Source organism: Tamandua tetradactyla, chromosome 5, assembly GCF_023851605.1.
Source record: "Tamandua tetradactyla isolate mTamTet1 chromosome 5, mTamTet1.pri, whole genome shotgun sequence".
In the NCBI taxonomy this organism is placed as follows: Eukaryota; Metazoa; Chordata; class Mammalia; order Pilosa; family Myrmecophagidae; genus Tamandua; species Tamandua tetradactyla.
The window spans coordinates 125,457,235-125,478,755 of NC_135331.1; the positions used below are offsets into that span (position 1 = coordinate 125,457,235).

At 36.6% G+C, this 21,521-nt stretch overlaps 1 protein-coding gene across 1 annotated transcript in view; it reads right to left on the bottom strand.

Annotated features, from left to right (window-relative positions):
• LMBRD1 (LMBR1 domain containing 1) overlaps window positions 1-21,521 on the bottom strand; it is a 220,797-nt gene that overhangs the window by 142,143 nt on the left and 57,133 nt on the right. The window contains exon 4 of the mRNA XM_077162187.1: window positions 16-113. Coding sequence (XP_077018302.1) covers window positions 16-113 — 98 coding nt within the window. The remainder of the gene's footprint in view (window positions 1-15; window positions 114-21,521) is intronic.

Genomic DNA, 21,521 nt, shown 5'->3' on the forward strand with positions numbered 1-21,521 from the left:
AAATAAGATACTTACAGTACATTTACTGGTATCATCGTCATCCTTTTCTTCATAATAGAAGTAGACAAATGGGATCCAGAAGAACACACAGAATAATATAACAGAATACAAAGCTGTGGAAAATAAACAATAAACTGAATACTACTAAATACATACATACATAATCCTAGCAATATACGTGCACGTAGGCATGTTTTCACTCATCAAATTCACCCCACCCATCTCATTTCATATATTCCTACTCTCTGTGTATATGTGACATATAAATTAGTATTTCTCTCCCTAAGCCCCAAGAAAACATTAGCACGATTAGAAAAACAAATCATAATCAAATTAACTATGGGGCAATTTGTAGTTTGTAGTAATAATAATGATGATAATTATGCCAACAACAATGTTACAGCTGATATCTGAGCTCTTACACAGTGCTAAAAACTTCTTGTGAACCATTTCAATTCTACAAATGAACTTTAACTTTTGTAGTCATTCCAACTGAAGTATAGCTGAGACATCCGCCAGTCACTCTGGCAAGTTAGAGAAATAGCTATAATTAATACTGCTCCCCATTCTAACTTTAAGACAAGAAAAGTTATGAACCTTACTGTTTCTCTTATTTTGATTTGTATTAAGAACAGTAAAACATTAAACTTAGGTTTAAAGTTAATAGGAATTATCACCTACCTTTTTAAGAATAATAATCTGTTAGATTCGAGATACTATCAAACTTAAGTTGAAATATTTCTTTTAATTCAATATAAACTGAATTAAAGATATAGTACATTTAATGATAAAACACCATAAACAAATGTTGGGGCTTAATAAACCTACCTAAGAACACTGTTTTTTAAAATCTCTATCTTCAGAAAAATAACAATGACAATATAATTATTTAAAGCAATCACAGGATGTTAACCATTGTACTCCTTTGTAAAAGAAAGCAGTTTGTCAGTAATCTATAATAAAACTTTCATTCTTTACTGTAATGGAAAGAATTCTTGTATGAATCATAAAATTTTAAACATGAATTTATACTTACTAATAAATATGAGCAATAAATGAGTTTAATGCATATTTCATAAATGTTCCTGAACTCGTGTGATCAATGATTACTAATTACACAGGTACCATATTTAACTGGGGTAACAAAGTAGCAATGTGAATGAATACTTCACATAGATATATGATTAATCAAAGAATAATCATTTCCAAATGCAGTTAAGGATTCTAGATGTAATATGAAGATATACTTATGTGATTTATATGTTGAAATCCCAGCAATTGAAGTAAAACTTGTTTTATTGCAAAAGGAAAATGCCATAATAACTAATAACGATTGTTAAAGCTATTAATTCTATGTATACAAACAATTAAGAATCTTCCCAAACCTCCAATGGTTAAGTTGGGAAATATCTTAACGGTTATTATACATACTGCCTGTTAACTAAGTAACATTAAAAACAATTTTTCTTGAATCAAATTTTATTAAAACATAGTACAAAAAAAGAAAGAATAAATCAGATTACAATTAACAGTCTTTGTAAAAATGATGACTCTGCATTCCTGACAAATCCTTGAGAACTGTATTTAAGATTTTAGTTATCCAATCCCATTTAGGGAAACAATAAGAATGACTTGACTGCTTCCTTCACAACAGAAAATGTAATATAACATTTATGCTAACAAAAAAAAACAAAACTGCCATCTTAGAATTCTAATCCCAACAAAAATATGCTTCAACACTAAAGGGAAAATAAAGAAACTTTCTGTCAATATTGAGCATATACCATTAGGGAAACTCCAGATACCGTGCTAAACATTAGGGACACCCAACTCATTAGGATAAATTCTCAATCTTGAGGTTTGCTCTTGTGAAGCTTACGTATGTAGCAGAGAAGCTTAGCCCACCTACAATTATGCCTAAGAGTCACCTCTGGAGGACCTCTTCTGTTGCTCAGATTTGGCCTCTCTCTAAGCCCAACTCTGCAAGTGAAACCACTGCCCTCCCCTCATATGGCACATGACATTCAGGGATGAAAGTCTCCCTGGTGGCATGGGAGATGCCTCCCAGGGATGTGCCTGGCCCTAGCACCTTGGGATCAACAATGTCATCCTGACAAAAAGGGGGAAAAGAAGTGTAACAAGGCATCAGTGGCTGAGAGAGTTCAAACAGAGTTGAGAGGCTACACTGGAGGTCACTCTTATGCATGCTTCAGTTACACACTGCTACCTATCATAACTTGCCAAACCTCAACCAAAACCATTCCTGCCAATACTAAAGAATACTTAGGGCATTATATTGCAAGGTTCCATGCAACTAGATTAACTTTCCAAATCCTACAACCTCCAGATGGGTCCCTGGATCAGATAACTCCGGAAATGCAGGGGGGCCAGCCTTTCCAGAACATCAACAAATTCTATCCCCATATCACATATTATCAGTAGTCCCTTCCAATATGAAAAAGTTTGAATGGGCAAAGCCCAAATACCCTGTGCTGGTTTAAAAGGATGTATGCCCCCTAGAAAAGCCATGTTTTAATCAAAATCCCATTTCATAAAGGTAGAATAATCCCTATTCAATACTGTATGTTTGAAACTGTAATCAGATCATCTCCCCGGATGATGTGATTTAGTCAAGAGTGGTTGTTAAACTAGATTAGGTGATGACATGTCTCCACCCATTTGGGTGGGTCTTGATCCGTTTATTGGAGTCCTATAAAAGAGGAAATGTTATGGAGAATGGGAGATTCAGAAAGAGCAACAACACAAAGCAGAGAGTCCACGAGACAGCGACCATTGGAGATGAAGAAGGAAAACGCCTTCCGGGGAGCTTCATGAAACCAAAAGGCAGGAGAGAAAGCTAGCAGATGATGCCATGTCCGCTATGTGCCCTTCCAGCTGAGAGAGGAACCCTGACTGTGCTCACACGTGCCTTTCCAGGTGAGAAAGAAACCGTGAACTTCACTGGCCTTCTTGAACCAAGGTATCTTTCCCTGGATGCCTTTGATTGGACAGTTCTATAGACTTGTTTTAATTGAAACATTTTCTCGGCCTTAGAACTATAAAGTAGCAAACTAGAACATACCCCTAAAGAGTGGAAGAAAGATCAAAGGTGATGGCAGAATTTTACACAGAAGATCAAGTTTAACAAATGAGTATGAGTGCTGAATCATTATAGTGATATTTCTTCTAGCCTCTAGTAACTCAGAGCAGCTAGAAATAAAAATCTAAAACTGTGGAACTGTAACCCAAACTTTGAAATCTGTTCTACAACTAATTATTGTGATGTACTTTGAAATTCATTGCTTTTATGTATATATATTATTTAAAGAGAAGGAGGGGTATAACAGAGAAGATAGGTTTTAACAAATGAGTATGATTGCTAAACCATTATATTGATATTTCTGTTGGTCCCCAGTGTCTTGGAGGAACAAGAGAAAAAAAACACAAAAAACTGTCGAACTGTAACCCATATCAAACTTTAAAATCTGTCCTATAACTACTTGCTAAAATGTACTTGGAAATGTGCTGCTTTTTTGAATATATTTCCCAATTAAAAAAAAATCTGAGCATATTCATCACATGCAGACCCTGAAGTACAAGAAATGTTTAAAAAACAATCCTAAATGAATATGTGGAACTGAAGGAAAGATAAAGAATATAAGGAAAAGTAAAGAACTAGGTAAATATAAAATACTTTTTTTTAATTAAAATTAACAACAGACTGTTAAAGCAACAATTAACAGTGCAGTGTAAGACTTGTAACATATTAAATTAGAAATCAGTAACATTAAGATCACTAGGAAATCTCAAACTGTTTGAAAATAAGCTAATTTTTAAATAACACATGGGTCAAAAACAAAATCATTAAGGAAATTAGAAAACACTTTGAAGTGAACTATAATAAGAAACAATGCATCCTATTTTAGGAGATACTCTTAAATCAGTACTTAGGGAGAAATTTATAGCTTTTTAAATGCCTATATTAAAAAGAAAGGTTTAATCAATAATCCAAGACTCCACTTAACAAAGCTAGGAAAAGTGTAAATTAACCCCCCAGACAGTAGAATAAATGATAAAAGCATAAACACATCAAATAGAAATCAGATGCAAAATGAAGAGCAATCAAGGCCAAAAGGAGGGCCTTCAAAGAGATTTTTATAATTCTCTCACAAGTACAGAAAATCTGAACAGCTCTATATAGTTAATGAAACTGAATCTATAATTAAAAATTTTCCCAAAAGGCAACTTCAGGCTTACAAGACTTGATTAAAAAATGCAGATGATAAATACATCCAAAAATCTCAGGAAGAATAATACTAAATACATACTCCAGTTGCAAAGACTAGCAATAGAGAGAACATTTCTCAACTTGTTTTACAAAGTTAAGATAACCCTGATACCAAAACCTAAGGAGAACAATAATTTTCCTCCCTTATATATACACTTATATCCTTAATTAATGACTCAAAATCCTTAAAAAACAGAGCCCAGCAACATATAAAATTGATAATATAGTATTTCCAATTGGTGTTTATATAAGAAACACAAACTTGATTTAATATTTGAAAAATCAGTCAATATAATTCAGAACATTAAAAACGGAGAAACACCATCAGATAATCTCAATATTCATAAAAAGCATTTGCCAAATTCAACAGCCATTCAGGATAAAAACACTCAGAAAGCTAGGAATATAATAGATTTTCTAAAACCTGATAATAAATGGATTTTATGGAAAAATAAAAAACCTTAAATTAATCTGATACATAAATGGTAAAAGACTGAATGTTTTGCCTAGGATGTCAAACAAGACTAGAAAGTCTGTTCTTATCATTCCTACTGAAAATTTCACTGGAGGTACTAGCCTTTGAAAAGGGCAAGAAAAAGAAATAAAAAACACACAGAGAAGATGGCAAAGGGAAAAGCTTCAGCTCTATCGCCCCCCAGAGACTTTAAACAATGAGCAAGTACTGGAAGAAATATCTTTCTCAAAGCTCCAGAAAACAGTCCAAGGACTGCAGTAACAGGGCAAACACTGAATTAAGAAAAAGTCTAAAGTGGTGATTTCATGATGTCCTTGCTGGCCCCTCCCACGCCTCTCACCAGCTTGACAAGGAGCCAGCTCCCGGGGGGAGCCAGCCCATGCTCCCAGTCCTGGTAGCAGAGGGAGCAGATTAACCATTACGCACATACTGGGAGCATGTTATGTCTGGCACAATCAGTGTGATGATTGCCTGGGGGCTAGCCATCCCAGAACTTGCCCAGCACAGAGAAAGAAGCTCACAGTACTCTCCTATAGAATGTATGAGAGCAGTCAAATTGTGTTGCCTGAAGCAAGGAATTGATGGTTGTGGAACATGTAGTGCAGTGTCCAGGTATGTGAGGAAACTGTTTCCTAGGGAAGAGGGGACATTTGTATGCATGTAAACTGGGGCATTCCAAGGGACACCACACACAAAAACAACAGACTCAAGGTAAGGCACAGGAACAGAAAGGATAAGGAGGCCCCTATATTGGCCTGGAGCGATCCTCTAAACTCACTGTATGGATAAGCCGCGGAAGGAGAGCATTTGCACAGGTCAATCTGCAAAGATTGGGAAATGTGTTTTCTTGTTTCATCTTTTGTTGTTCTTGTTGTTAGCTCCTGGCATTCAAGGAAAGCTCTGTCGTAACACTTAGCTAGACACAAGCTTAAGGTACAGATTCCTCAGTCTCTTAATTAACAATATCCCAATAAAAGTGTTCATAACAACATTAATCATAGTAGTTAAAAACAGGAAATGACCCTAATATCTATCCATAGGTGAACTGTTAAGCAAACTGCAGTGATTTATTAAAATGTTAATACAAAAACTTCATTAAAAGCAGTAAGAAATAATGAATAGTTTTGACACATGAGACATGGATGAATCTCACAGACCTTATGCTGAAAAAAGCAAGCCAGACAGAAAAGTACATTCTCTATTCTTGAACTTAAAGAAGTTATAGAACTGGTAACCTATTACGAAACAAGTTAAAAAAGAAAAAAAAAAAGTGGGTGGGGAAGCTACTGACTAGAAGTAACATGAGGATGGAGAGCAACCTAAACCCACATATGTTACTGGCAGAAGTATCCAGAAATAGATATTCCCACCCATAACTCAACATAGGTTCAGAACAACTGCTCTAAATCTTCATTTCCCTGACACCACACTGAATAATATTTTTCTGGAAATCTGGCCATTGTTTCTAAATTTCTTTCATGGAGATTTCTTCCTTTGGCCCATAAATGTTCAACAGTCAAGATGGAATTAAACTGACATTAAAATCAGTTTTAATGTCAAGTCAGGCTTCTATATCTGCAAATGAAAACCAAAAAAGCCTGCTACCACGATCATGAAACAGAGAAAGTGCTTCTTTTAAAGTTCTACTTCCAACTGATAGCTATTTTCAAAATAAAATTATTCTTAACTCCAACAGTTATGACACTCAAGTCCTAACATCTTTGTAAAGAATGCTTTTAATTCTCAATATTTTTGCTAAAAGACTGATACTAGTAAATAAAAGATAAGTGGGCTATTTGGTTTAATAGATCCACTAACATCAAATAAAACATACTAAAAAATTTTTAAACTTCATGTCTGCAAAAATTGGCAAAAATTAAACTCTCTTAAAACAAGTTCTCTTTTTAAATCAACTTATCAAGAACTGGAAAAAACAAACGAACAAAAAACCATCATCTCTTAAAAGGCCATGGACAAATCCTTGCAGCAAAGAATACAGGATAATTCCTATGACTCTTCCATACATTTTGTGATAGGTTGAATTATGTATACTAGAAAAAGACATGTCCTTAATCCATTCCTGTGCTTATGGACCCATTGTACATAGAACTTCTAAAAAATATTATTTGTAATTAAGGTGTGGCTCAACTGAATGAAGTTAGACCTTAATCCTCTTTATGAAGAGAAAATCATGTGGAGAAGAAGCTGGAAGGCAACAGAACCCAGAAGAGAAGGAAGAGGACATTGCCATTTGATAGGAAAATCAAAGAACCCCAACATTTGTCTGCCTGCTTAGACCCCCAGGAAGATAAAAGCCTTCTACTTTCTGAAACCATAGCATAAATTTCTGTAGTTTAAGCCAACCCATTATATGGTATTTGCCATAGCAGTTTGGAGATTAAGATACATATAAAACAAATACTCATTTTTTAAAAACTGTGCACTAATAAATTAAAACTCACATGAAAATTAAGTGGATACATTATGCTTCTGAACAGACATTCTTTATTTCTTTCAACTACCAATGAAAATAACAAACCTTAAATCAAGTGATTATAACAAAGAATAATCTACCAATATTGTGATGGTATAATAAGCGATTACAAAGATTTTTTGTTTTAAAGGATCAAAGTATAAACAAGTCCTGGGAACTCCAAAAGCCTTCTAAAATTATCCCATTTACCCAACTGAAGAAATCTGGTTTTAAGACTGCTAGCAGCATGCTAACACCCATTTTCCTGTCAGCTGGCATTGCCTATTGTCTGTCCCCTTCCTCCTGCTTCCTGTCTGAAATGGATACATGATGGCTTAAACTCCAGCCACCATTCTGGATTATGAGGTGACCTGAACATGAAACTGTGAGCAGAAAAGAAAGGAGTTTAGGGACCCTCATGATGTCATTGTGCTGTCATACAGCCCTAGACAGCCTATCCCCAAACTTATTTTATAAGAGACTGAAAAACCACTAGGCCGTTTAAACCACTTATTTCCAGTAAATTAATAGCAGCTCATGTAATTCCTCAAACGAGAAATTGGTGCCGGAAAAGGGGGGACTCGAACATTCATCGCTGAGCTACCCTGAGCCCTTAGTGGTCCTGCCTATGTGGGGTGGATGCAACAGACCTCAACTAACTTTTGCCACTGAATATGGTGGTATTATGAAGTTCCACAGAGCATCCCTGGGTTCAAGAGATACTTTTTTGCCTTCACTGAGTAGCAGCAATCCTACTTCTCCTAATAATGAGGATGAATCACTTCCACTGATATGGTAACTATTTATTGTCTGCTCATTCAGTGAAAGGAGATCAAAATAGAGGAGTAGAAATCACACCTTCTAATTCAATGAAACCATTGTCTCATCCTATGGTGGAAGTACTCCAAATAGATATTAGCAATTCTAAACTAATAGGGCTTAGTTGCAGGATAAAAAGTGAAAGTTCTAAAAGTAGTTGATTAGGAATAACAGTATAAAATGCTTGCTTCAGTTATCAGTAATGCGTATACAGATTGCAGGAAAAATAGTACCATATAGTGCTCATTTGTCCACAACCTTCTCCAAAATATACAGGGCACATTTAACTCATTTTATAAAGCTATCAGAGTTTTGATGTCCAAATCTGAGAAGAAGAAAACATTAAAGGAAAATCACAGACCAATTCTTTCCCTGAGTCAAATTTTAAAAGAATCCAAAATAAGATAGCAAATCAAATCCAACAAGAGATTATTACTATTTTTTTCAAAAATTTCCTTCATGACTATATTAGTTTCCTACAACTATAACAAAGTATACCACAAACTGTGGCTTCAGACAACACAAATTTATTTTCAGTTCTGGAGGCAAAAAAATCCAAAATCAAGGTGTCAGCAGGGCCATACACTCTCTGAAGTTTCTAGATGAGGATACCTCCTTTGTCTCTTCCCAGCTTCTAGTGCTTGCTGGCAATCCTTGGTATTCCTTAGCTTGTCAACACATCATTCGAATCTCTGCCTCCATCTTCAAATGACATTCTGCCTGTATATGTTTCTATATCTAAACTGACCACTTCTTATAAGGACACCTAATCATACTGAATTTAGGACACAACTTAAACCAATATGACCTCATCGGAACTTGATTACTTCTATAAAGACTCTATTTCCAAATAAGGTCACATTCTGAGGTTGCAGGGGGACATGAATCTTGGGGAGGACACTATTCAAACCAGTACAATGAATGAATTCCTAGGAATGAAAAGTTGGTTTAAGTACAACCTGTCCATGTAATATACCAACTGAAAGAAAAAGAAAAAAGCTAACATGATTAATCGTATTCATTCAACAAATACTTACTGACTCTTACAGTATGTTCCAAGCATCATCCTAAGGACCAAGAATATAACAATAAATGAAAACATAGACGTCCTTGCCCTCATGAGGTTTAATTCTAATGAGGAAAACAGTAATTTCTAGAATACATAGCATATACTACTCAGAGTATATAGAATTTCTTAAATCAACATGAAAAAGAAACCTTTGAAAAAAAACTTCAAGTAGAAAACTGTGGATAACAAAAAATTCTAAAAGACATGTAACTTCATTTCCATATTCAGGGAAGCATTGATTAATATCATGGTGAGCTATCATTTTACACTCACATTACAGGCAAAAAAAAAAGCTAAACTAAAAATGCATGGTAATTTCAAAGTTAACAATATAAAGCAAACAGAAGATCTAAACCCTTTTGATGGGGTAGAAACCCATAGAAAAATAATTTATCATTATTTAGAAGGCTAAAGATGGTAACTTATGAACCATTAGCTCTAGTCCTGTGTATGCATTTTGCACATATAAAAAACATGTATAAAAATGATAATTGCACAAAATTTAGACAGAAAAAAATCCAAATGTCCTGAATAATTAACATGTGATATATTCCTACACAACGAAAGCCATTCAATGTAAATTAATTACACTTAATACAATAACTTGTATGAACCTCAGGAACATTATGTGGAATTTAAAAAAGGAAGTTCAAAAACATGTAAAACTAAGGACATAAATGGTAAAACTATAAAGCAACACAAGGGATTAACATCAACTAAATTTTATAAAGTGATTACTTCTAAAGTGGGAAAAAAAGAGATAGTATCAGGGAATGGAACATAAGGGACTTCAAACTTTATCCTTTATCCTTTATATGACTGATAAATGTTCTGTAATATAAAATTATTATATATCAAGTAAACTTCAAAAGCTGCAACACTCCTGCATGTTTGGCAGTCTCCTTTCAAGCCCTTGTTAAATTCTCTTGCCTTTAAGTACGGGCCTGGACCTAGTGACTTGCTTCTAATGAATACAATATGACAAAGGTGATTGGATGTCACTTTCAAGATATTTACAACAAAAGGATTCAGGCTTACATCTTCCTCATTCCCCCTTCCTCTTTTCCTCACTTGCTCTGAGAAAAACCAGCTGCCATGTTGAAAGCTGCCCTATGAGAAGTCTACATGGCAAGGAATTAATGTCTCTGGTCAACAGATGGATAAGACCTCAGGTCTGCCAACAGCCAAATAAGGGAGCTTTGAAGCTAACTCCACCCTAATGGAACCTTGAGATTACTGCAGTCCCAACAGACACCTCGGCAGTGATAGCCTTGTGAGAGAACCTTAGCCAATGGACCTAGCTAAGTTGCATCCAGATCCTGAACGCTTAGAAAACTGTAATGTTTGCTATTTTAAAATGCTAAATTTGGGAGTGATTTATTACATGACTATAGAAACATATCTGCTAGTATAAAGCAAAATGATTTAAACATTCTGATGCATGATCTGATAACATAAATAAGAGAATAAGTGTTCACAAGCTTTGACTTGAAATTTATACTCTGAAAAGCAGTTATTTTCCTTTTGGATTTTTTTGGGCAGGGGGACTGTTTTCCCTCTCTACAGCATTTTTTTCAAAAGTTACAGTGCAATGCCATTTTTTATAACAAAAAATTGTTAAATTAAATGGCCAGAGAAAAGGTTAAGCAATTTAAGGTGTAATTTACAGCAATTAACAATGGCTAGAAATGATGACTCCAAAACGAGAAACATTAGCGAAACAATTACTGTAATAACAGTGAAGTGGAAAAGACTTCATGCACATTGTATTACAAGCTGATTACTATGGGAAGCCATATTGTGTGACACAAGGTGTAGGATCACATTCTAATTTATAAGTTTTACTACTTCATAACATCTTGGCACCATGTTTTGTCACTAACAAATTAAGGATAAGATCCCAAATCTAGTAAATCAAGTGAAATAAAAAGACAAATCCTCTAAAATTTTAAGAAACAATGACAGCAACTATCCTTTACTGAATGCCTATCATATACCCAGTGCTATGTTATACTCTTACTTTATATAGATCAATGTTTTTTCCCAACAACTTTGCAGTATAATTAACAAACCACAAAATCTACACATTGTAAGTATACAATTAACTATTTTTAGTAAATTTATACAGTTGTGCAACCATCACTCTAATCCAGCTTTAGGAAATTTAGGCCATTTTCATTACCCAAAAAAGGTGCACATGCCAGTTTGCAATTAATACCCAATCCCATTCGGAGGTCAAGGTAACCACCAATCTGCTTTGTTTCTATAGATTTGTCTTTTCTAGACATTTCATATACATGGAATTTACACAAAATGCAATCCTTTGTGTCTGCTTTCACTTAGCACAAGGGACAGGAAAATTTTTCTGTAAAAGGTTGAATCGGCAACTATGCAGGTTATGTGTCTCTGACACAAACTCAATTCTGCTGTTGTAGCATGAAAACAGCCATAGAAATTAGGTAAACAGAAGGGCATGGACAGATTTATACTGAACCCATGGACAATGCCATAATTTGCCAACTCCTTAGGTTGTTAAATATGAATTCCACTTTATGATTATAAAACAGCTGATGAAGCATTTATCAATTTTTAGATATTTCAAATTTTGGTATATTATGAAAACTGCTGCTATGAACATTGGAATATAGGTTTTGTGGACATTATATTCATTTCTCTGAAGTAGACTGGAATTGCTGAGCCATATATTAAGTTTCTATTTTTAAGAACGTTTCAAACTGCTTTCCAAACTGAATGCACCATGTTACATTTTCCAACAGTAGAGTTCAAAGACTCCAGTTTCTCTGCATCCTTATTAACACTTGGATGTGTTTGTGTTCCTCAGTACAGCCATTCCACACCATATTACATTCTCAAAGCAGTGCTTAAAGATTCCAGTTTCTCTATATGATTGTCAACACATGGATATGTCTATATTTTTCAGTAGAGCCATTTCAGTGAGTATACTGTAGTATCTCATTGGGAATTTAGTTAATATTTCTCTAATGACTAATAAGGTAGAACTAATTTTACTGTGCTTATGAGTCATTTATGTATCTTCATTGGTGAAATACTGTTTCAGTTTGTTAATGCTGCTGGAATGCAATACACCAGAATATACTGGCTTTTACAAAGGAGATTTAACAGGTTACAAAGTTATAGTTCTAAGGCCATGAAAACATTCAAACTAAGGCCTCCAGAGAAAGACTCTGAAGAAAAAGTCAGTGGCCTCTAGGGTTTCTCTGTCACACAGGAAGGCATATGGCAACATTTGCTGTCCTCTCCTAGGGCTTCTGGTTTCAAGTGGCTCTCTCAACTCCTGTGGGCCTTCTAGCATCTCCTGGGGCAGTTTCCTCCTGCATCTCCAAACATCCATACCTAGGCATCTGCTCTGTACTGGTTCTCAGCTGTTTTTCTCTCTGAGCCCTTAAAGAACTCTAGTAAGCTAATTAAGACCCACCTTGACCGGGTGGGGTCACATTTCCATTTACTCAAAATCCACCCACAACTGGGTGGGTCACATCTCTATAGAAACAACCTAATCAAAAGGTCCCACAAACAACAGGTGGATTAGGATTAATCCACAAGATGGATTAGGATTAGAAGAACATGGCTTTTATCAGGTACATAATAGTTTCAGACCAGCACAAATATTTATTCAAATATTTTGTCTATTTTTAATTGAGCTGTTTATCCTATTATTGAGTTGTAAGAGTTTATATACTCTAAATATAAGCCCATTAACAGATACACAAATCTTTTCTCCTGGTCTGTGGCTTATCTTATATTTTTAAAAATTCTATCTACTGAAACACAAAATTTTAAATTTTGATGAAGTACAATTTATTAATTTTTCTTTAATAAATTATGCCTTTGGTGTCACATCAAAGAACTCTTAGCTTAACCCAAGATCATGAAAGTTATCTTCTTTATTCTCTTCTAAAGAGAATATAGTTTTATAGTTTTGTAGTTTAGCTCTATGATTGATTTTTAACAGACTTTGTTTCAGGGTAGCTGTAGGCTTCCAGGAAAATTTATACAGAAATTACAGTTTCCCTAGATCTCTCCCTACCACATACGCAGTTTTCTCTATTTTGAACATTTTACATTACTGTGGTACATTTGTTACATCTGTTTTAGTTTGCCAATGCTGTCAGAATAAACATACCAGAAAAGGAATGGCTTTTTTGTTTGCTTGTTTGTTTTTAATAACACTTTAAAATGTTTTGGGAGGGCAGGCACCGGGAATCAAACCCAGGTCTCCGGCATGGCAAGCGAGAATTCTGCCACTGAGCCACCATTGCACTGCCCAGAATGGCTTTTATAAAGGGAATTTATTAAGTTACAAGTTTACAGTTCTAAGGCCTTAAAAATGTCCAAACTAAGGCATCCAGAAAAGATACCTGGACTCTGAAGAAAAGGTGTAGATTCCATATTCCAGAAAATATATATTTTCTATCTATAGGACCTTATGACAGCTGTAAACTAAGATAGTGTTAATAGTTCCTTTCCAATTTGGATGCCCTTAATTTGAGGGTGGTGGAGAAGGTTTGTTGCATTGGCTAAAACCCACAGTCTAATGTTAAATAGCAGTGGTGAAAACAGATACTCTTACATTATTTGTACTCTTACAAGAAAAGCATTCAGTCTCACACCATTTAGTTGTGGGTTATAAGTGCCTTCTATAGTTTGCTGAGTTTTTATCAATAATGAATGAGATTTTGTAAAATGGTTTTTCTGCATCTATTAAGATTATTGTGTGGTTTTGTACTGTCTTCTATTATTATGATACATTACATCAAATTGATTTTTGGATATTAAATCTACTTTGTATTCCTGGGATGAATCCAATTTTGTCACAGTATATAACTTTTTAAATACAATTCTCAATTTGCTTCCCTAAAATTTTGTAAAGGAATACTGTGTCTATATTCATGAGTGATATTAGTCTATAATTTCCTTTTCTTGTGATGTGTTTCTCTGGCTTTGGTTTCAGGGTAACAATGGCCACAAAAATCAATTGACAGTGTTCCTTTCTATTCTACTTTCTGAAAAGGTTTGTAAAGAAAATTAAGATATGGGTTTTTCATTATGGGAATATCTTCAATAATGAACCCCATTTCCTGGTTATAGGGCTATTCAGATTTTCTATTTCTCCTTGAGGAAATCTGGTAATTTATGTCTGTGGGGGCATGGAGCGCTGTATCCCAGAAAAACATATTCTTAAACTAAATCCATTCTCATGTGTATAAACTCTTGTAAACAGGACCTTTTGATGAATTTACTTCAGTCAAAATATGAGCCAACTGAATCAGGATGGGTCTTAACCCTATTTCTGAAGGCCTTATAGGGAAAGTCACAGAAAAAGAAAAAGACATAGGGAGCACCAAGAAGCTGAAATCAAAACAAACTGGAAAAGAGCGTGCCATGTGCATTGCTGTATGGATAGAAAAGCCAAGGACCAAGGATCACTGGCAGTCAAGCCCCAGAATGCCACAGTCTCCTGGGTGAAAGAATTGCTTTGATGACATCCTGATTTTGGACTTCTCCCAACCTCAAATTCAAGAGCCAATAAATTCTTGTTGTTTAAGGCAACCCATTGCATGGTATTTGTTATGGCACCTAGGGAATTAAAACAGTGTCGTCCTAAAAATTTGTCCACTTCATCTAACTTGTTGTTATAAAGTTATTCAGAATATTCCCTTACAATTCTTTCAATTTCTGTTAGATTGGTAGTGATGTCCTTTCTTTCATTCTTTATTTTTATAATTTGTATCTTTCTCTCTTCAGTCTAACTAAGGGTTTGTGGATTTTATTGATTTTTATTTAAAAAAGCATACTTTGTAATTCACCAATTTTTCTCTATTTTCTGTTTTCTATTTCTATTAATTTCTGATAATATTTATATTTTCATTTCTTCTGCTTTGTTAGCATTCATTTTGCTTCTTTTTCTGGTTTCTTAAGGTAGAAGCTTAGGTAACTGAGACTCCTTTCCTAATATAGGACTTTAAGGCCACAAATTGCCCTCTAAGCACTACCTTAGCTCATCCCATAAATTTTGTTTTCTGTTTTAATTTTCACTCAGTTTCACATATTTTCCAACTTCCTTTATGATTTTATGTTGACCCATGTATTTAGCATTGTGTTGCTGAATTTCCAAATACTTATGGGTTTCCCAGGTTCCTTTCTGTTATTGATTTCTAATTTAATTCTACTATGGCTGGGAAATATATTTCTTTGTGTTTTTCCTCCTTTTAAGTCTGCCAATAATTAGTTTATGGCCTAGGAGATAATCTGTCTTGAAGGGTGTTCAATGTGTGCAAGTTTATTATGAAGTCATTGTGCAAATATTTTGTATTTGTCACTTGATCAACTTGGTTAATAATGTTATGCCTTATTTACTGCTAACTTTCTGCCTGGATAGTCTAAAAATATAGAGAATTGGTTATACGAACCTCCAACTATTATTGTTGGATTATCTACTACTCTTAAATTCTGACAGTTTCAGGTTCATGCATTTTTATTTTTGGGGCACATACAGGGTCCAGGAATCAAACCCAGGTCTCTCAAACGACAGGCAAGAATTCTACCACTGAACTACCCTTGAACCGCCATGCCTCTACAATTGTAATTGTTCTACCCATTGACTTTATTAGCTCTTTCACTATTACAAAATATCCCACTTTAAGTGAAATTTCTCTTAAAGACAATTTTGTCTGATGTTAGCACTGCCTTTCCAGCTAATATAGTTATTATTTACTTGGCATCTCTTTTTTCTAATCCTTTACTTTCAAACTATTTGCATGTTTTAATCTAGCTGTCTCTTTTACAGAAAACACATTGGTAGATTTTGATGTTCTAACTACTCTAAAAATCTCTGCCTTTTAAATGGGATATTTAGACCATTTACGTTTGATATAATTATTGGTATGGCTGCTGTACTGGTTTGAAACTGTTATGTACTCTAGGAAAGCCAAGTTCTTCTAATCAAATCTTGTGGGTGAAGACCTATTGTGGGTGGAATCTCTTGATTAGGTTGTTTCCATGGAGATGTGATCTCACCCATTTAAGGTGGGTCTTAATCAGCTTATTGGAGTCCTTTAAGAGTGGAACATTTTGGAAAAAGCTCACATACAGACGTTTGGAGATTCTGAGAGGGCTGTCTGAAACCAGAAGTTGGTAGAAAAGGTCTGCAGACATAACCATGTGCCTTCCATATGAGAGAAACTGCACACAATCAGCTTTTTGAGTAAAGGCATCCTCTTACTGATACTTTAATTTGGACATTTTCATGGTCTTAGAACTGTAAATTTGTAACCTAATAAACCTTGTTCAAAAAAGCCAATCCATTTCTGGTATATTGCATTCCAGCAAATAGATTAGATGATGTGACCTTACCCATTCAAGGTGGGTTTTAATTAGTTATTGGAGTCCTTTTAAAAGGGGAAAGATTTTGGAGAAAGCTCAGACATCTGGAGATACAGAAAGAGCTGAGAGAGCCATGTGAACCTAGAAGCAAGCAGGGAAATTTCCACCTGGGAGATGCTAAGCTAAGAGATGAGACCCAGAGTTTGCCCCAGAGTAACTAAGTGAGGACCCACAGACATTTAGAGAGGACACGACTGGAATCAGAAGCTGGAAGCAATGGAACTGGGAACAAGGACCAGTAGACACCAGTCACGTACATTCCCATGTGACAGACATCGGCTTTTCTTTAGAATCAAGGTATCTTTCTCTGAATGCCTTAACTTGGACATTTTTAAGATGTTAGAACTGTAAACTTGTAATTTAAGAAATCCCCTTTATAAAAACCTATCCATTTCTGGTATATTGCATTCTGGCAGCATTAACAAACCAAACAGCCATGAGATGTGAACTGCTCTACAGACTAATCCAATAAAATTCAGGCCCCTTTAAAGAAATAGTTCCTGTGGTCAGTGTTTGATATTTTTCTGACTTCAGGAGACCTCCTCCCAGTTTTGTCTTTCTCCTCCTTCTCTCCTGCAAGCTAGCAAGCCTAGAGTTTAGCCTATATATTCTTGCATCTGTTAATCTCATTTCACACAATCTCTATATCATTTTTCTAGTGCATTCGTGGGCCTGAAATCACTATGGTCTGTTCTAAATAAAGTCAGTTCCTCTGACAGGACTGTAGCTGTTTTACAATCTGGTGGCTTTCCACCTATGCAAAATATCTCTGAGTCAGGGCTCTGAAGATGGAGGTGGAGACAATAGCACATATCTCTCTGAGTGACACCCTGACTTAGGAACAGAGAACTTGGTGGGGGGTTGGCAGTTGCTAGATATCTTTTCAAACTGCCTTTCCTTTCATGGAAATAATGCTTTATGAGCCAGAGCAAGGAGACCAAGGCCCCACTGTTCTCAGTACAACCATAACCAAATTAGAGCTTTCATTCCTTGAGTGGGAACTAGACAAGAGGAAGGGAACCCCCACTTCACAATGGCATCTGACTGAAACCCAGCCTCAGCAACATGTGATAGGGCCAGGATGACAAATGTTGACATCCTGCTCTAATGGGAAGGAAGCCCTCCAACCAAAGTTGGGAAGAGAGTGGACTGTGTTTCTGGCTGGACCAATCTAGAATGCAGGCTCTGCTTCAATGAGGCAAGAGAGAAAATGGGAGAATATTCTTAGTTAACATAATGCAGACCATCACTTTTCTTACTGAATTTTCATAGATTTTTAAACAAATGTGTCATTTGCTGTATGCCCTTAGAACTATTTTGAGAGGCTTTAAATGGCAGATTTTAAAGATAATTTTCACCAGTTTCATTGGAAGTAGGTCCATGGAACTCATTTCACTTTCATACTTAAAGTTGATCCACTTCAAAGTATTTTAGTGCTGTTTCTTGGTGGCTGCCATAGGAATTACATCACTGTGTTAGTCAGGGTTCTCTACAGAAACAGAACCAACGGGAGAGATCTGTAAATATGAGATTTATAAATGGGTCTCATGAAACCATGGGAATGGAAGATTCTAAAATCTGTAGGGCAGGCTGTGATGCTGGCAGGCCCAATGAAGGGTCTTGAAAGAGAGGCTCAAGTCTAACTTGAATTACAGAAACAGAGACTCATGTCCCTTTAATCACTTCCTAGATTTGAGACAGTTTACAGACCCAGAGCCCCTTGAATGAGGGGAGGGTGGATATCCTCGCAGAAGGACCCTTTTACACTGCCCAAAATGTATACTGTTAACCTTCCTCCCAGTCTTCCCCAAGGAGACCTATGGTCTTTTACCAAGATGAGTATACACTCGGATATTTCAGGGATTGTTAGACACTAGCTCAGAAGTGAAACTAATTCCAGGAGACCCAAAACATCACTCTGGTCCACCACTTCAGAGTAGGGGCATATGGAGGTCAGGTGATCCATGGAGTATTGGCTCAGGTCCATCTCATAGTGGGTCTAGTGAGTCCCCGAAACCATTCTGTACTCATTTCCCCAGTTCCAGAATGCATAATTGGAATTGACATACTCGGCAAATGGTAAAATCACCACACTGGTTCTCTGACTCGTGGAGTCAGGGCTATTATGGTAGAAAAGTCAAACAGAATCCACTAGAACACTGCCCCTACCTAGCAAAACAGTGAACCAGAAGCAATACCATATTCTTGGAGGGTTTGCAGAGATTAATGCCATTCTTAAGGACTTGAAGGATGCCGGAGTGGGGATTCCTACCACATCTCCATTCAACTCTCCTATTTGGCCCATGCAGAAAACAGAAGGGACTTAGAGAATGAGAGCAGATTATCATAAACTTAACTAGGTGGTGACTCCAATTGCAGCTGCTGTTCCAGATATGGTATCAATGCTTGAACAAATCAACACATCACCTGGTACCTGCTATGCAGCTATTGATCTGACAAATCCTTTTTTCTTAATAGCTGTTAATAAGGAATGCACTAGACAAAGTGCATTCAACTGGCAAGGTCAGCAGTATACCTTCACTGTCCTGCCTCAGGGATATATCAAATCTCCAGCAGGATGTCACAATCTTGTCTGTAGGGATCCTGACCATTTCTCCCTCCCACAAGATATCATATCACACTGGCCCATTATATTGATGATATGCTGATTGGACCTTGTGAGCAAGAAGTAGCAACTACTCTAAAGTTATTTGTAAGGCATTTCTGGGTCAGAGGATAGGAGATAAATCCAACAAAAATACAGAGGCCTTCCAACTCACCGCAATTTCTAGGTGTCCAATGGCGTGGGGCATGTCACAATTTCCCTTCTAAGGTGAAGGGTTATCTGTTGCCTCTGGTCCCTCCTACCAAAAAAGAGGCACAATGCCTAGTTGGCCCTTTGGATTTTGGCAACAACATATTCCCCATTTAGGGGTGCTACTCCGGCCCATTTACTGAGTGTACTGGTATAAAAGGATTATATACCCTCAAAACAACATGATTTAATCCTGATTCATCTTGGGAAGACAGCCATTTCTTTTTACCACTATTCAACACCATAGGCTAGAAACTTGCTTACATTATCTCCACAGAGATATAGCATTTTTCTTTGATTAGAGGGAGATGTGACTCCACCCATTCCAGATGGGTCTTGATTAGTTTATTGGAATCCTTTAAAAAAGGAAACATTTTGGAGAGAGCCCAAAAACCATGAGAGTCCATTCAGTCAGAGACCTTTGGAGATGAAGAAGGAAAATGTCCCTGAGGGAGCTTCATGAAACAAGAAGCCTGGAGAGAAAGCCAGCAGACATTGCCATGTTCACCATGTGCCTTTCCAGTTGAGAGAGAAACCCTGAATTTCACTGGCCTTTCTTCATTGTGAAGGTAACCTCTGGTTGGTGTCTTAAATTTGGACACTTTATAGACTTGCTTTAGTTGGAACATTTTCACAGCCTTAGAACTGTAAACTTGCAACTTAATAAATTCCCTCTTTTGAAAGCTGTTCTATTTCTGGTATATACCATTCTGCAGCTTGCAAATGGTAACACCGAGTGACCAGAAAAGCTACTAGTTGTGAGTGCGGACCTGAACAAGAGGAGGTTCTGTGACAGGTCCAGGCTGCTGTGCAAGCTGCTCTGCCACTGAAGACATATGTTTCAGCAGATCAATGGTGCTAGAAGTGTCAGTGGCAAATAGGGATGCTGTCTGGAACATTTAGCAGGTCCCTACAGGAGAATCATAGCGCAGACCATTAGGATTTTGGAGCAAAGCCTTATCACCCACTACAGAGAACTACTTTCCTTTGAGAAACAGCTTTTAATCTGCTACTCGGCCTTAGTAGAGACTGAATGCTTAACCATGGGCCACCAAGATACCACGACACCTCAAATGTCCATGGTCCCCACTACTGTCACATTACCTTCTCTTTCCCAGATCAGAGCTACAGCCTCCTGGGGAGTTCCTTACATTCAGTTGACTAAGAAAGAGAAAACTCAGGCCTGGTTAACAGATGGTTCTGCACGATATGCAGGTAGCACTCAGAAGTGGAAAGGTGCATCACTACAACCCCATTTTGGGATGTCCTTAAAGAACAGCGGTGAGGGGAAATCTCCCAGGTTCTCGTGTCATATAGATCTCTCTAAGCATCTATGGGTCCTCTGTTAGTGTCTCTGGGGCATTTCGTTCTCAGCTCTCTCCAAAGGTCTCTGTCTACTATCCTCATAATGGGCTCCGTAAAAAATTAACACCCACCTTGAACTGGGTGGGTCACATCTCCAGGGAAACAAAAAACAGTCCCTCCCACAACAGATCTACACACTACACACACAAGAATGCATAAAAGAACATGGCATTTTCTGGGGTACATAACAGTTTCAAACCAGCAAAATATGTCTCTCTCTTCAAAAGCCGAAGTTTTCTAAGCTTTATGACATTAACATGACAATTTAGCAGACTTTAAAGACTGAGCAAAAAAGTCGCACTAACAGTAAGTCTTAAACAGTACCTGCTGCCATTCTTGTTTTCCTTGTTTCCACCTGGAAACAAATTCTTTGGCTACTAGTAAGTCTCTCAAGAAATCTTTATTCTAAGATTCTCTTGAGAAAACTTTATGAGGAACCACTTAGAAAACTCCCTTTATTTACACGATACTTTCTCTGTGTTAGTTTGCAAGCTGCCAGAATGCAATATACCAGAAATGGAATGGCTTCTAAAAATGGAAACTTAATAACTTAACAAGTTTATAGGTAAGGTGGCCAAATTAAGGCACCCACAAGAGATTACCTTCACTCAAGAAAGGCTGATTGGTCAGTTGGGTATTCAAGTGCCTGCCATCTGCTGGTCTCTTGCTTCTAGAATCCACTGCTTTCAGCCTCTGTTCCAGTGGGGATTCCTCACTTTACTTCTCCAGGACTGGCTTTCATCTCAGCTTCCCTTGACTCTCTCCAGGTTCTGGCTTGCTTAACATCTCATG